Below are 16,812 nucleotides of genomic sequence, written 5' to 3' on the forward strand. Positions count from 1 at the left end.
AGCCGTTTCTTGTGTTCAAGTTCCAAGTTTTTGATAAAATTCCTAACTATCAGAAACAAGTAATTCTCAATAAAAGAAGCGGATAAGCCTGGAGGAAAAAGGCTGTTATAAGTGAGAAAATTTTGCGCCAGAATTTCATCCACAGCACAAGTGGATATTTGAGGAAGTTACTTGTGTGGAAAACGTTTCAATTGCATATTTCCAAACGTATTGAATGCTGCAGACCAAAAATGTCTTCTTGAAATGTCTTATTTATGTAATTATTCTTGAAATTTAATTTTATTCTAAATCTGCGTGCACTTCATACTTACGTGGGATTGTGAGAAACATCATTTCAGCTTCTCTGCATGCAGTACATACAGAGAAATTGACTATAAAGATAACTTTGAGAGTTTGACACACACACACACACACACACACATATATATATAATTAGATAAATATATTTTCTATTGAAACTATGCCTCCTCCAGATCTTGATGACTAATGTTTTTCTCCCCTCGTTTATGTGGGATTTTATAATTTGTGTATTCATTGTCTTTCAGATTTGCTCATAGGGTTTTAACGGGAAGGTCAGTGAAAGTGTAAAACACCTATCAGGTTTTTTTATTGTCCAGATTTTGATGATATTGTATTTTTTCAAGGAGCAAAATCATGTAGCATCAGAAGACACCGCAAGTGTTTTTTTTTTTTTTTTTTTAAATTGTATTTATAATACTTACCTGGAAAGGCAAGACTTACACAGAAAATGAATCAGAATAGCTCTGAATATTCATCCAGGTTATGGTCACTCAGACAAAGTTTATTCAGAATGAGTCTCGGGTGAAATACAAGTGTTTATATCTTTGAATAAAAAAGAGATATATCACCAGTAAACTCCCAAAGTCCACCACAAGGCGTCCATTTCAAAGGACCTAAGTTGTACTTTCTGCATTTCCGCACAGCTTTAGCAAACCTTTCCGCAACAGAGATATGGATATGTATGTATGCAGAATGTAAACATACTTTTGAAGCATGGTGCACTGTAGGAGCCCTCAGTTTAAAACTGCGGACGCAGGTTTTAGAGGTTACCAAACACAGCCTCCGCCGCGGTGGTTGCGCAGGGAGTTTGTGTTGTGATACAAGCAGGGAAATTTAGGTTGTTGGCAGTCATGTGGGCAGTTTACTGCGTTTCGTCAGGGGCAGGGATTTTCTCCAGTGAGGGCTCCATGCCCCAGATTTCACGAGCGTACTGAGCGATGGTGCGATCGCTGGAGAACTTGCCACATCCAGCAATGTTGTGGATCACCTTCTTGGTCCATTCCTTAGGATTCTGATGTGAGGATGAAAATGAATGATGAGGCGTTAATAAAACCAGTCGTTTTATAGCCCCTGCAGTAATGATTTCAATAATATCTACATGCTCATTAAAACCTCACCGTATATCAAAGACCTAATAAAACAACCCTTTATTAATAAACATACCTTGTAAAGAGCGTTGACTTTCTCCTGGCATTTAATATAGGCTTCGTAGTCGGCAAAGACCTTGAATCTGCACGGAAAAACACATTAAATGACATGAAACAACACTGATGATGTGTGTGTACACCGTCGTCTTCCACACACCACCATGTAGGTTTTATTCACATTCTTGTTAGCCTGTGTGTGTGTGTGCGTGTGTGTGTGTGTTTAAGTGCCTCAGGCTGTAAATGTTGGATGTGTCTTTACCTGTCATGATGCATCAGCAAGTTGACAATTTCTTTAAACAGGTCAGGCTGCTTTGGGCTGAAGAAGCCTCCAGCAATCTGGTCAATAGCCTGTTTCAGCTCAGGGATGCGGTTGTAGTACTCCTCAGCATTGTAACTAAGCAGAACAAGAAATAAATAAGGCTCACAGTTGGAAAAACAGACTCGTGTTACTGCAGTGACCACCACGTTGCTGGAAAAATTGTCAGTGTCTAGTTCCAAAGTATCAACTGACCGCTTCTTTATTCGGGAAAGGGTGCAACAGAGGCCGTAAAAACATTTGTTTTTACGGCCTGGGTTGCAGAGCAGGGCAAGGGGATTTGCAACGCTCTCCCAGGACTGTGCTAAAAAAGAACACCTACCTCACCGGGCACAGTGGGTCACAAGCTGGGAGTGTTGCAGCCAAAGACAATGCCGAGCGTCACAATCTAATATATTTTCTTTTTTCCCATGTGAAACCCCACCATCATTTTCAAAATAAAGAATTTCAAGCTGGGAAAATGGAACACTAGAACCTGCAGGTCATTTTCTAAACATATATATATATATATATATATATATATATATATATTCATGTATATCTGTGGGCGTAAACTTTGGCATCACTTTCATTCTAAAGTTTTTGCTAAGAGTTATTATTTTAATAATGTAGGTTTCACTCACAGTATTGTAGATGTCGTCATGTATATACTTTATAATGACGAGATGAAGCATAACGTTTTTCATATATTGATATCTTCTGCGTTTTTCCTTCACAAAGTGCAAAAAGTCAGACTAAACACAATAAAGCAGTGACATGGTTGTCAGTTGATATCATATCTCCAGGGGACTTTATGACATTTTTTTTAATATTTAGTTCTGGATGATATTAGCCGCTGTTACCCATTAGCCTCAGCCACCGTTGCCACGGAGCGGAGGCCGACGTGCTTTTAATTACCGTGCTAAAACTATAATTTGGATCAGAGACCGTGCCCTGCTGAAATTACTGATCCTGAAATGATTTTGGGACTGGATGTTGCACATCCCCCGGCATTCTCTCCTGTGATTTACCGATTAGTTTGTATGGAGATACTTTCACCAGATGTGCAGCTACATTGAATCTGAAATGGTAAAAATGATATTTTTTGTCATTAGAGACCATATTTTGATGATTTTTTTTAACTTGACAATTATATATATGTATGTATGTATGTATGTATATGTGTGTGTGTGTTTATATATGTATACATACTTGTATCTATATATGTATACAGATGTACACATATGTTTATATATGTATACATACATATGTATACATATATAAACATCTATATGTATATATGTATACATATACGTGTATATATACATGTATATATGTATACATATATCCATATGAATATATATATATATACACTTCTGTCAAATCAAATTGTCATTTGACTTGTTTTAAGGACATCTCATTAGTTTTTCCACTTTCATTGTGAGAGTGATACCAAATGGGTTCATACGTTTCATTTCCATTGATCATTTTTGTGCGATTTTGTCAAAACCTCTTTACATTCAACTATGTAAAGAGCAAAGTATATCATAAGAATATGTCATTCGTCCAGATGTTGGATGTGTTATATCAGTGTTCCCTTTATTTTTTTTTTGTGTTATTTCAGCGCAGCTATACTTCAGCGTGTGCCTCACCCTTTGACGTCCATCGCTTCGACATCTTCCACCAACATGCCGAAGATGAACAGGTTGCCCTCGCCGGCCTCCTCGGCCATCTCGACGTTGGCGCCGTCCATGGTGCCGATGGTGAGGGCGCCGTTCAGCATGAACTTCATGTTTCCGGTGCCGGAGGCCTCGGTACCGGCCGTGGAGATCTGTTCCGACAAGTCGGCGGCGGGGATGGCTGGAGGACGACACGGAGGGCGAGCTCGTCGGTGATTCATCTAAGCGTTCGATTATCGGCAGATCGGCGACATCCGCTCCAGAGGAGCCGTCGGCGACCGAACCCGGCTACCTTTCTCCGCCAGCGTGACTCTGTAGTTCTCCAAAAAGATGACTTTGAGACGATCTCCGACCACGGGGTCGTTGTTGACCACCTCGCCGATGGCTGTGATCAGACGGATGATCATCTTCGCCGTGTGGTATCCGGGAGCGGCCTGGCACGCAAGCGGGGGATGAAGGAAACCAGGTACATTTTAACGACCGCAAACACGGATTAACCGTCGGCCGTTGGAATCACAAACCTTGCCCCCGATCATGATAGTTCTCGGCGTCCACTGCTTATTGGGCTCCTTCTTGATGCCTGCGGAGGATATGAGGAGATTAGCGGTTTGCGGCGGAGCTGGGGTTCAGGTTCCAGCACAGACGTCGCCTGTAAATCGCCTGAAACCGTTTTAATCTAGGAATTTGGGGAAAAGTCAGGGGCCGGGGATTTCTAATGTGTACTCACGGTTATAATAGGTGATGATGTGCAGACAGTTCAGCAGCTGCCTCTTGTACTCGTGGATCCTCTTGACTTGGATGTCGAACATGGAGTTGGGGTTGATCTTCACTTTATAATGCTCCTCCAGGTGCACTGAAAACTTCAGCTTGTTCTCCTTTATCGTTTAAACACGGGAGACAACGCGTTTCACTTGGACGCGTGCGGCGTTAAAGCGGTTTGTGCTTCGTATCACGGCACGATCAATATTTTGCCGAGGCAATTATAGAAAAGTAAAATAAGATACAGACAGATGAGAGATGACAGCGGTGTAGGATGGGAGAAAATAAATCTTCTATATGCCTTAACGTTGACATTTATCTGACTGCTATGACAGGCACAGATTTTCTTTGCCATTTTTTCTTTCAAACTCATCAACAGTTTAGCAGCTTCTGGCAACTTAAAATTAAATTAATTCATCTTCTACATATCTTGTCTCTCTTTGCATATTATCATCACCGCATTGACAATTGATGTAAATGGCTTTAACGTTCAGGGATCAGTTTATATTTCTGTTTATTTCTGCTGTCGTGAATGCGTTAATCCAGATTCTGTTTTTTTTAAACGTGAAATTCCACACGCCGGCAGAACAAACCCCGTCATGACGGACGACCCAAAAGGTCCCGCTGGGAAGTTCGAGTCCCTAATATTTGAATATACAAAGGAGCGTTTCGATTGGCCGATCGCGAGCACCGCGACCGAGATTCGTACGATCGCGCCCGGTTGTCTCGGGTGTTGTCGACGAAACGATGAATTTACGGAAATTCCCGTGTTCTCAGGCGTCGGGACCCGGAGCGGCGCGACGTCTCACCTGCTTCACTTTGGCGATGTCGCGAATGAAGGCGTCGTCGTTGACGAACTTGCGCAGACTCTGCAGCTGGTCGAGGTCACGGATGAAGTCCTCGCCGATCCTCTGCCGCAAAACCCAATCACACGCAGTAAATAAGGTAAGTCCGTTCCTTTAGTTGTATGAAAGTAAAAGCGATCGAAAATCCCCCACGTCCTCCCACTCCCCACTGCCAGGTGGGTTCTGATTTTAATGAAGAGGAGAAAAAAATAACATGACATTTCCGTGCCATTCATTTGATAACTTCTAATTTCCAGAAGACATTGGTCGACTGTCTAAACCTCCCGGGCATTCATGATTAATAACTCAGTCCGCCTTCATACGAATCCTCTTCTTTGCATTTCAATGCATTTTTTTTTTTTTTTTTTCTAATTACTTTTCATGCTACGATGTCGCTCGAAATCCGAAACGTCGATACACCGCGGTCGATGAAAACCCGCCGCGCTTCAGAACCGACACGTGCGGGTGGGATGTGGCGGTACGAGCGGCGTGATCGCAACGGAACCGACCTCTGCGATGACCTCCGCCAGGCCGGGGTTGCACATGACCAGCCAGCGGCGAGGAGTGATGCCGTTCGTCTTGTTCTGAAACTTATGCGGCTCCATTTCATAGAAGTCCTTGAAGCTGCGGACGGAGGGAAAATCACCCTTTCAGATAAACTGCACTGAATCCCATAGGGGACATTATTTTGTGTCTATAAATATGAATATAAAGAGAAAGACAGTTAGAAGACAATTAGAAAATACCACAAATAGATAGACAGCAGAGAGAAGAAGAGGATAAGAATGGACAAAAGAATGGGGGGAAAAACTTGAAATATCAAAGACAACCAAAACGACAACAAAGTGAGAATAGCAATGGCAAAAATAAAATGAATAAAAATAAGCGGATGGGCTGAGGCCGACGAGAGAGAGATCATCAGGTGTGCCGTGGAAAAAAGCCCGCTTTCACCCGATTGGTCCGAAAATTATTTATTCAACGCAAATAATGTGTCTTCCTATGTGCATGTGGGCAGCGTGCCCGTTCCATGGCGACGGGTAGTGAATGAACCTGTGCATCTGTGTACCAGAGTGATTAGTGACTCTTTGCGGGATGCATTTTTAAAATAAAAAGTACTTGTATCTCGTTGAAAACTACCAAGACGAGTGAGAAAGCAGTGAAAGCTGCTATAAAGTTGCTGAACTCGTCTCTAAATCCAAACAGTCACACACCGGAGCAAAACATTAATACTACCTGCCGGCAAAATCATTGGAGAAGTAATGCTCGGCTCTGGCGTTGATAAAGAAATAGCCAGAATTCTTTCAAATAATACCATTTCCAAACATATTGATGACATGTATTCAGACATTGAAAAAAGTGTTCTGGAAAAGTTGCACATCAGTGGGAAATTTGCATTGCAACTTGACAAATCTACAGATATTAGATATATTAGATTTCACACTAAATAAATCGAGACTGCGGTTTCATTCTAATTCGTTAAAAAAAGTTTTTGACATATTTATTTGGTGGTGTGCCGTGTGATTTTTTTTTCTAATATAAAATATGTGTTGTGGCTCAAAAAAGGTTGGGAAACACTGAAATAGACAACAGAGTTGGCGCAGGATGTGTGAATGAGTGCGGTAGTGAGTTTCGGACGCAGTTTCCCGGTGCGGTGTGTATCGGTGTGGTGTGTAGCGGACGTACACCGTCGCCTTGAGGATGTCCGAGTGGATCTGGGCCACGCCGTTGACGGCATGGGCGCCCACGATACACAAATGCGCCATGTTGATCCTCTTCTGCCCGCCTTCCTCAATGAGGGACATCCGGCGCAGGCGGTCTTCGTCGCCGGGGAACTTGGCAGCCACTCTCTGCAAAACAAAAAGAAAAATGACTTCCAAACAAATGAGCTTTGCAAAATCGCAAAACAAAAAAATAGTTTAACCATGATTTTTGTTGGGATAAAAATTGTAACCATATAACTGCAGTGGGTTCATCTTTTGTGCCTCATCCATTCATTCATCTGTCTTGTCCGAAATGTCTATTTTCTCCTTAATATTCTCAGCTATTCTGCCTATTTTTGTGTATTTATTTTATTCTTGTCATTGCTACTATCACTCTGTTCGCGTTGTCGTTTAATTTGGGTTGTCTATTTTCATCCTTACCGACCTTTTTTTTTTTTTTTTTTTTCCATTTTGTTGTCCATCCTTATCTTGTTGTTCTCCCTGCTTTCCAATTATTTGTGGATGTCTTTTGGTTTTTCTAAATATTCATATTTATTTGACACTTATAACCGTTACGCTGGTGTGACAAAAGAATTTCCTCGATGGGGATCAATAAAGTTTAATAATAAGAATAAGAACAACTTCATTTATCCCGAAGGAAATTGTTGTGCCAGAGTTACAAGAAAAACATAAATAATAGTAGAAAATTGTATAAACAGTGAAAAAAAAAAAGGGGGGGGATAAGAAATACGAATTAACTAGGAAGTGTCTAAGTAACAAGTCAAGGCTATAAAGTGTCTTAAGGTCTTAAGTACCAGGTGAAAGATAAAAATCTTATAATTATCTTTTAATTCTTTATCCGTAAACACCTCCTTGTCCAGGCCTTTGCCTCAGTGCTGTCGTACTCTTGTGCATCCATGAAGTCGTGAATAAAATATTAGGATAGAATGAGATGCCTCCTTCACTCGGAGTACAACCTCTCAATTCAAAGCCCTCAAGTTAAGTAAAGGTATGTGAGTGTTATCGGCAAAGTATCGTAACTAGCAAATGTGCAATTAGCTGTTCCGCTATTACGTAATTTGTTGTTTCTGGATTTTTCTCTCTTTATGAATGTGCATAAGTTTTGTTAAGCCGCGCCCGACCGCCGGCCTGGACGTTTAATCCAGAAGCTCCTCTCGGGGTGTTTGGCGCCCCTCCGTCCCGTGAGAGCCACGGGTGATGAAAAGTCTCACTTTGCATAAACAGCCCGTTCTCTGCTTTATAAAGATGTTTTTTTTTCCCCCCCGCATGATCCAATAGGGGGTTATAAGTAATTACTTTAGCTTAAGAAGAAGGGACAGTATTCTAAATCCATGCAGAACGGCCTAATCCTTCCCTTTATCACCGCATTGAAAACCATTACATTTTGTCCCGTGTCTTGGGTTTAAGGGCATGGAAATGGAAAATAATTAACTTCACCTGCCAGACGATGGTAGCGCAGGAGGCGATTCAAAGCGTAGCGCGGCGGATGTGATTTTTACATCACTCGTGTATCGTCAACCACCGCCGAGACCCGTCTTGTGAACGCCCGGGCTCGATGCAATGCGCGGCACTGACCTCCAGGTGGCGACGGTTGATCTCATAGACGATTTCCAAGTGGCGAGGCAGCAGATGTGCAAACAGGTCCACCGGCCAACGCTCCAGAGCTTCAGGAAGGACGGTGTGATTGGTGTAGGCACAGGTGCGAACGCAGATGTCCCAGGCCTGTGAACGCATACGGGGCTGACAACCTCCACAAAAAAAAAAAAAAAAAACACCCGGCCTTTTATTGCACCGGCATTTAAATCGCGTGAAAGCCGGTCGTAAAACGGCACTTTGACGATCCATTTGCAGCCGATTTCGAGCTTTCAAAGGTCGTATCCGGCCCGGCTCCGAAAAGGCCCGCTCGGTATTTTAAGTTCCCCCTCACCTTATCCCAGGAAAGTTTCTCCTCATCAACCAGAACCCTCATCAGCTCGGGAATAGCCAGGGCAGGGTGGGTGTCGTTCAGCTGCACGGCCACCTGGACGGACGCGAAACGTAACGAATCACCCGCGTGGAGTCGGATGTTGTGGATTTGTAATAACGTACAGCGGTGAGGCAGCGACGACACATTCAACATGCTGACAGGAGCAATTTAATGAAGGCAGAGAGAGCGAGCGAACTTCAGGGGGGAATCTTCCCCCCTTTTTTTTTTTTGACGGAAAGTACTCTGTTCAGTTTTTTTTTTTTTTTTCCGCCTCACCTTGTCAGGCAGTTTGTTGAAATCAGTGCGAACAATCTCCCTGGAGCCAAACTTAGAGACCTTGAAACGACGGATGATGTCTTGCAGGGTGGCAGATACCACAAAGTATTCCTGTTTCAGACGGAGCTCCTTCCCCTCAAAGAACTGGAGATAAAAACACACACACACACACACACACACTGGCATCGGTTCGGGAAGAATACCTGTTCATATACAATAACCTTAACTATCAGCGGTATTAAAGCGTGGCTTGGAATCTGAAATTATGACTGTTGAAGCTTTAAGAGGGAAGGGAACGGTGATACCGCGGCGACGGTGCGATCCATATCACATTTCTGCAGATGCAACAATACGGTGCAGTTTTATGTCGGCGCAATGCAACTTCCCTCGGGTAAACGTAGCCCCCCTTCCGTATCCGGTTCCGTATTGGTGGATTAAAATGTTTTATCCTGTTTAAATTAGAGCATTACAACAGAAATGCTCGGAGACTTTTGTGCATTTTGAATCTAATTGTCACCTTGTTCACACAGTGCGGCGGCGTGCGTCTTTCTAATGGTTAGCGTTACCCTTAATAGATACATTATTTCGCGGGCCTGGTATCTCATCCATTTCACGGCATCATTTGGACTTCACATTTCTAATATTCCATCGCTGCTTTCCATAATTTAACCAGCTGACTTCCGGGCTTTTCCCCATTATCTGCTCCGGCGGTGGAGCCTCCTGAAAGGACGAGTGCGCTTTCGTTGGGGGTTGGCAGACAGTAATGTCAATTTTTAGAGGAAGGGCAAAGTAGCTAAGGCATATTTATGACAGAAAATATACCGCCATAACTCTTCAGTGCAATCGAATCATGAATCGGTGAAGTAATTAATCATTTAAATGAAATTATCAAAGTAATTCAGTAATATGTGTGTGTGTATATACTCCTAAATCACACAATCTTATAGACTTCGGTTAAGAGGGTTTTCACATTAAATGAGCTATAATGGAAAATAATTAACCCCAATTAACTGCTCTATCATGGCATATCAAAGCGGAACATTATAGAACAGATCGGAGGTCCTGATTAAACCCATCGGAAGAGAAAAGCTGGAATTTCTGCCCCAAACACTGTCTGCTCTCACTTGCAAAGACATAAATTACGGGCCCAGACATGAGTTATAGCTAAAGCGAGATGGTTATCTCCCCTCTCCTCCTCCTCTGGCCTCCGGGGAGTCAACACACGGCGGTCAGGTCTTATGTCGGGCACAAAAGGCAGCTTTAAAAAGAAGCCAAAAAGAGCACATGGCGACTCCAGCTGAAGACAAAGGACACTTGATCCTCTGAGGTCCAAATTATGGAAATCCATCTTTTCGACTAAATGAAGATAAGCCCCCCCTCCCCGTACAATCATGCAGGAGCTACTGCGAACGGCGTGGAAAAAGTGCCGTTCTAGTGGATTAAAAGGCCATTTAGTCATGGCGTCTTACATTATCGTTGGGGTAAAGAACGCGGGAGATGTTCTCAGCCAGGTTTCTGTCCAGGACGGCCTGGATGTAGCCACCAACATTAACTGGAAGAGAACAGAACAAACGTAAACAACTTGCTGTTACATCCTAAAAAAAATAAGGATTTTTTATATATATATATATATATTTACAGGACTGTCTCAGAAAATTAAATTATTGTGATAAAATTCTTTATCTTCTGTAATGCAATTACAAAAACAAAAATGTCGTACATTCTTTAATTCGTTACAAATCAACTGAAATATTGCAAGACTTTTATCATTTTAATGTTGCTGATTATGGCTTACAACTTAAGAAAACTCAAAAATCCTATCTCAAAATATTAGAATATCATGAAAAGTAATTTTTATTTTTTTAATTGCATCACAGAAGATAAAGAACTTTATCACAATATTCTAATTTTCTCAGACAGTCCTGTAGATATATATACATATATATGATGCACAAAATAAAAAGTGTATTATTATAAATTTCATATTTTTAAGATCATTTTTCATTATTAATGTTGTAATTTTTATCCTAAATATCATAAAATCGTGTTTTATTTTTATGTAGTTGTGTTTGTCGTATTGTACATATAAAACAATGCATAAAATGACATTTTAGGATTTAAACGCACACACGCATGCACATATATACATATGATATATATATACATATACATAAAAAATTTGTGAAAGCCAAATTTCAAGCTATTAAAGTTATATATAACCCATATATACGTTTTTTTTTATTTTTATTTTTTTATTCTTGTTTTTTTTTTATACAATTGGTGGTCTTAATGCTAATTTCCCAGCATTCTCTGCTCAGTCAGGGAACCGGCTGTGCACGGAATGAGAGTACAATGAACTTATAAGGATTATGTCGTCTCACCGTTCCCATTTTAATGAACCCCGACTGCACTTTTTTACCATTATATCACGCTCAACACGCTGTTTATTCTATATTATCTCGGACTACATGTTTGCGCGTATCAAAGCGCGGCTGTGTTTTGTGTCGCCTCGCGTAGCTTCCTGTTGCTGTGCTATCATGTTGTGTTATTTATGTTATTGTGCCCTATCTTTTGTTGCCCTGCATGGCTTTGCTTTTGTCCCGGTAATTGTGTTTGTGTCAGTGTCGCTGTCTTTTGTGGTGCCCTGTTGTCCTTCTCCCTCCAATTTTATGATTAACATCATAAAATTGGTTTTGACACATCTTGCCAAGAAACTACAGTTGAAACCCAAGCCGGCCGGCTAACGGCGCTACGTTTCCAGACATCTCGGGTCGCGTGATTTTAATCGTACCTTGCTGTGTCGCCGTCGCGTATACGTCAACGTAATGAATCCTTTAGAAAGCATCATTTCCGCATTCATATGTGATTTAAAACCACGGTTCTGTTTTAAAAGTAATTAGCTTACGGGTTGTATTTTGACACTTTTAAAAATAATGGGATCATTATTGTGTTAGATTATCCTCCATTATGGTCCATTCAATCATCTGGAGGTGTAACACCATAAATAAACAAATGAGATCCATGCATGTGAATTAGACATTTAACATGATCCCTAAATTATTGTATGCTATTCATGCTGCTATCCATTATAGTTTCGTCGTGCAATTATTCTATTGGTTACTTTGATTTTTTTTTTTTTTTTTTTTTCCAGCTACGAATCTATACGTAGGCTATTGCCCGCCGAAAGGCACGACGTAACCGCTTTGTCATACACTTGATTTAGAAACGGGGAAACCGATCAAGTATGAAGATGCTGTCGTTATCGATTTATTCATGAATAAAACACGCACTTGTGCTTATGAATGGAAAAATTTCCAAACGCGTTCACGTCTGAACGAATCTTCGGAATACTATCATCGACGCTTGTTTTTCAGGTGATACGTACAGTCCTTGAGGTTGAACTCGCAGGGTGCTTTCGCAGACCACAACCGCAGGGTGTTGACGATATTGTTTCTATATCCGGGGACGGGGGTGTCGTACGGCAGAGCCAGCACGACCTGTCAAAAGCGTCGCGGGGAGGAGACGTTAGATCCCTCGGAACATCGGCCGCCGTCCCCGTAAACTTATATTTCATCATGTTTTTCACCTGAGTGTCGACCCATTTGACACCGTCGGGGTGATGCTCCGTCCTGCCGTAGAAATGCACCGGACGCATGTACTCGGGACGTGCCTTTTCCCAGGGGTTGCCATAGCGCAGCCAATCATCGGCCTCCTCAACCTGGATAATGACAGACATTTATATCGGGAGAGAAAAACACTCATTAGGTGAGCAGATACGGAGCCAGACACGGAAAATGACAAGGACTATCAAGTCAGGATAATGACGAAGATGTATCCAGCGGCATAATTATGAATATTAGATTCCATTTATGTGAATAGACGACCCCTAAATCCGCGTCGGTTCTCTGAGGTGAACGGGGGGGGGGGGGGGGGGGGAGACTTTTGTGTCGCCGAGTTTCTTGAAAAACGTGTCGACGAGAGCGTTACCCACCTGCCAGCCGTTGACGATTTTCTGGTTGAAGATGCCAAATTCGTAGCGGATGCCGTAACCGTAGGCGGCCAGACCCAGAGAGGCCATGGAGTCCAGGAAGCAGGCTGCAAAAGCGAAGCAGCGTGTTAGGACGCGGCGTCCGTATCTTGCATCTGTAAGCCGCTTTTCTTTCTAGATTAAAAACGCACCGGCGAGACGGCCGAGGCCGCCGTTTCCCAAACCGGCGTCCTCCTCCATGTCCTCCAAATCCTCCATGTCCAGACCCAACTAGAAAGCACACAACCAAAGACACGTCCTGTAATTAAGAGGTTATGTCTGTATAAATAGATTGAAAGTTTTAGTCCATTTGCAGATTCATGACAGAGAAGTGGATTAACTTTCAGACCAAATCCCATCCCATAATAGGAAGAGTGGATGGAATTGAAATCGCTTATTTTTATTCGTTTTTCCCTCTTCCCTCTAACCGCATACCTGAATGGAATCGATCTCGCCCGGTAACATACGGCGTCGACGTCCACGATCAATGCTTATTTTTTTTCTCCACATTTTTTTTTCTGAATTTTCTCCAGCTCACAATTTTTTATTTTTTTAATTTTTTTTTAAATAAAGAAAAGATGCACTTCTTACTCACCTGGTACGTGGCCTCATCGCAGGCGTTCTCCAGCGCGAGGTTCACCATGGTGTTCTGCAGGGTGCGGCCCATGTAGAACTCCAAGGAGATGTAGTAGACACGCTACGAGTGGGATAGTATCCAGAAGAATGAACAGTCTCTTGATGACGCGCCTGCTTTTTTTTTCTGTGCAACATCTTGTTTAATGTGTGGCTAGCCGCGTGTTCAATATTAAATTACGGGGCTTTTTTTATGCTTTTTTGCGCGAGAAATCTGCGCGTTGTGCTGGTGACGCGAGCCGACCGCTTCACACGTTGCGTTAAAAGCCTTCCCTGCGAGGGTTATTTTTGTCCCTCCTTTATGTGTTTACTTCAGCGCCGGGATATTTCCTTATCATGTTAAGCGGTGGCTTAACGCCTGCGACACCCGACGCTCAAAACTGTGTTCACCTTGTTCCTGCGATCTAGGAGGAAAGGTCAAAGGTCGGCCCCTTGAAGGTCTGAGGAGGAACCTGAGGGAAGGCAAAACGTGGAGTTCTTCTTCTCAGCAGCTCCTCTTTCAGGATTTTATCTGGGGAAGGTGCCGCACTCTGACTTTTTTAATTAATGATCCCATTTATATCATTCATTTTTAGCCGCAATCTCATATTTGTAAACATTAATGCAACGACATAAATCTTCTCTCCTGAACGCAGCCCCGTGAATACGGGTTGCCTGAGTGTTAAATTTGTTTTTCCTCCCGTAAAGGTCGCTCTGCGGAGTGAAATCATCCTCCCAACAATTTGTTTTCTTTTTTTTTTTTTGGGAGGAAACACTGCGTTTCTGGGAGAGTAAAACCTGTTATCATACCCAGATACTACAGTTTAAGTGATTGTGTGTAATGAGATGCTTTTTTTTTTTTTTTTTTTTGGTCACAAATATAGTGTTTTGAAGCGTTCGTGATTTTACGCTCGGCGGAAACGTTCTGCGGCGAACGACCGCTCCGTGATCTGCACCGAAAGAGAAAACCTGTGAAACGGCATCACGCACGAACCGGGAATGTCAAGGAAAGTTAGAAGTTGCCACCTTAGCCCGCGCTTAGCCTTTGCCATTTAGCTGTTTCTTCCTCCTCTGACACGGGAGGCGGAGGGGGATACGCGTTGCGTCGGGTGTTACATAACACCAACATTTCGTCCCGGCAAAAATAGCTCCTGTAGAGGTCGCTGTAAAGGTCAGCCGGAGACAGATAGTCTTTCCAAGCGGAGATCAAGTCGAGAGGTGGTTAATTTAGTTCGATACCGCCGTTGTGAAAACACACTTGCGCTTAGTTCTACGTTACAATCCGAAACGGACGTCACCGAAAGTCCTCTAATTCTTAACGTGCAAAAGCCGGCGCCGCTTCGGTCGACCTCCTCCGGGTTCCTGCTCAGACCTTTAAGGGGTCACCTTTGACCTTTCCGCCCGGAGTTCTTGGAAATAAGGTCTAGTGGATTTAGCGCGAGGCGGCGCGTGGACGTACGGTTTAGCAGTTCGCGCGACACTTAGCATCCCTTCGCTGAGCTTGGCGCGCCGGATGATTTAGCATTCAGGCGCCGGAAAGATACGCATGAAGATAAAGACAATTCCAGTCTGTTATGAAAAGTAAGGTATTTATATTTCAAGAAACCCTTTCGCCCACGTTGCAGATTGAGCCGGGCCGAGTTCTCCTTCAAACCGAGCAATAACGAAGACTTGCAGTTTTCTCTCTTCCTATTGTCCGTTCGGCCTTTTTTCAGCAGCTGTTGGTTTTCCAGCAGCGCTCGGATCTGAACTCAGATGCCCCAGGAGGCATGCGCTCATATGGCACAAGTAAAGGCTATGAGCTTTACGGTCAGACGGGTCAGACAGGATGGGAATAGAAGGTCATGAGCAGGTTTCCTGTTTCAACACACTGTAAGAATGTTAGCATACCAGCAGAGTGAGAAGAAGCCCTTGTGAAGTTTAAATGCCATGACCTGGCATTAGACGACGAGGAGCTGCCGGTTAAAAGTAAAATCAGAATAAAACGACGAGCGGATTTTGTTGTTTTTTTTTTTTTTTTGTGAACGCGATCGCAGAAGCGGGGCACTTTCTTTTTGCAGGACGTCTAAAAATTCTATTTCGTTATTAGCGGTTTTCCCGCCGGAATATGATGCGTTTCATTGAAATATTCAAATGAACCTTTGCCCAGTTTGTGATCCTGCACACAATCACGCCAACGGCGTTCGGACGGCGGCCCAGAGCTTTATTTTGCGTTCAATCGGCGCGTGGACTTACTTTGGGATCTTTCTCATAGTAGTGCTGCTGGGTTCTGATCCACCTGCCGATCAAGTGGTCCCGCACGGTGTTGGCAAGAGCAAAGTAGTAATCCCTTCTCGTGGCCACATTTCTATCTTTGACCAGCGTAAAGTGGAGATGCCTGTTGAAGTTTTTCTTCAGATCCGTGACATTTTCCACTCCGGCGAGGCCTCGCACCGAGATCTGTTTCTTCTTGTCGTGGTCGGACAGCGGTTTGGACATGGCGACTCGATGTCGGGCAGCTCAGAGCTCGGATTCCGCGAGAATGCAAAAGAGTGAGACAGCAGACGCACTCCACCGGGCCCGGGCACGCCGCGAGAGGATCCCGTCCAGCTTTTAAAGGCGCCAAGCTGAATATTACCCAGAGGGTGGAGCGGGCGGTATATATTTGGTCAAAGGGCCGGGCGAAGAAGTATCCGACGCGTTTTGTTAGGATTGTTTCTACGCTGCTCAAAAAAATAAAGGGAACACTTAAAAAACACATCCGAGATCTAAATGAATGAAATATTCTCATGAAATACTTTGCTCTTTACACAGTTGAATGTGCTGACAACAAAATCACACAAAAATGATCAATGGAAATCAAATGTATCAACCCATGGAGGTCTGGATTAGGAATCACACTCCAAATTAAAGTGTAAAAACAAACTCCAGGCTGATCCAACTTTGATGTAATGTCCTTAAAACAAGTCAAAATGAATCTGTGTTGCTTCCTGAGTGGACACTATGATTTCACACAAGTGGGATTGACTTGGAGTTACATTGTGTTGTTCAAGTGTTCCCTTTATTTTTTTGAGCAGGATATTTTCTGCCGATGGCGAACTTCACCAAAACATCAATTTCTTCTTTCCACGTTATATTTTGTGTCGCTTTTGTGTGTTTTGATTTGGCGTGATAGCATATTATCGGTCACGTTTTCGTCGATATC

General features: G+C 43.0%; 1 protein-coding gene across 1 annotated transcript; it reads right to left on the minus strand.

The window, feature by feature from the left end:
• Positions 1-771: 771 nt before the first annotated feature.
• On the minus strand, positions 772-16,286 carry pygma (phosphorylase, glycogen, muscle A). The gene is made up of 20 exons (XM_086177450.1): positions 15,864-16,286; positions 13,612-13,713; positions 13,169-13,247; positions 12,981-13,084; positions 12,576-12,707; positions 12,375-12,486; positions 10,459-10,541; positions 8,990-9,133; positions 8,675-8,767; positions 8,323-8,469; positions 6,710-6,873; positions 5,536-5,650; positions 4,991-5,092; positions 4,150-4,297; positions 3,944-4,002; positions 3,715-3,856; positions 3,396-3,603; positions 1,708-1,842; positions 1,465-1,531; positions 772-1,312 (listed from the first exon to the last, which is right to left on the minus strand). Exons 1-20 carry the CDS (start codon positions 16,104-16,106, stop codon positions 1,163-1,165), a joined length of 2,529 nt encoding a protein of 842 aa, XP_086033576.1. The 5' UTR covers positions 16,107-16,286; the 3' UTR covers positions 772-1,162.
• Positions 16,287-16,812: the final 526 nt, after the last annotated feature.

The sequence above is a fragment of the Fistularia commersonii genome, chromosome 29, assembly GCF_037954325.1.
Source record: "Fistularia commersonii isolate RoL2024-O1a breed Wild chromosome 29, RoL_Fcom_v1.0, whole genome shotgun sequence".
Classification (NCBI taxonomy): domain Eukaryota; kingdom Metazoa; phylum Chordata; class Actinopteri; order Syngnathiformes; family Fistulariidae; genus Fistularia; species Fistularia commersonii.

What these genes read in the sequence shown, in the direction of transcription:
- pygma (XM_086177450.1), bottom strand. Translation starts at nt 16,106, where the DNA reads ATGTCCAAACCGCTGTCCGACCACGACAAGAAGAAACAGATCTCGGTG. An exon ending in TGGCGGAGGTCATCGCAGAG is followed by an intron (nt 5,093 to 5,535) that starts GTCGGTTCCGTT and finishes GTTTTGCGGCAG; the next exon opens with AGGATCGGCGAGGACTTCAT. An exon ending in CATCATCACCTATTATAACC is followed by an intron (nt 4,003 to 4,149) that starts GTGAGTACACAT and finishes TATCCTCCGCAG; the next exon opens with GCATCAAGAAGGAGCCCAAT.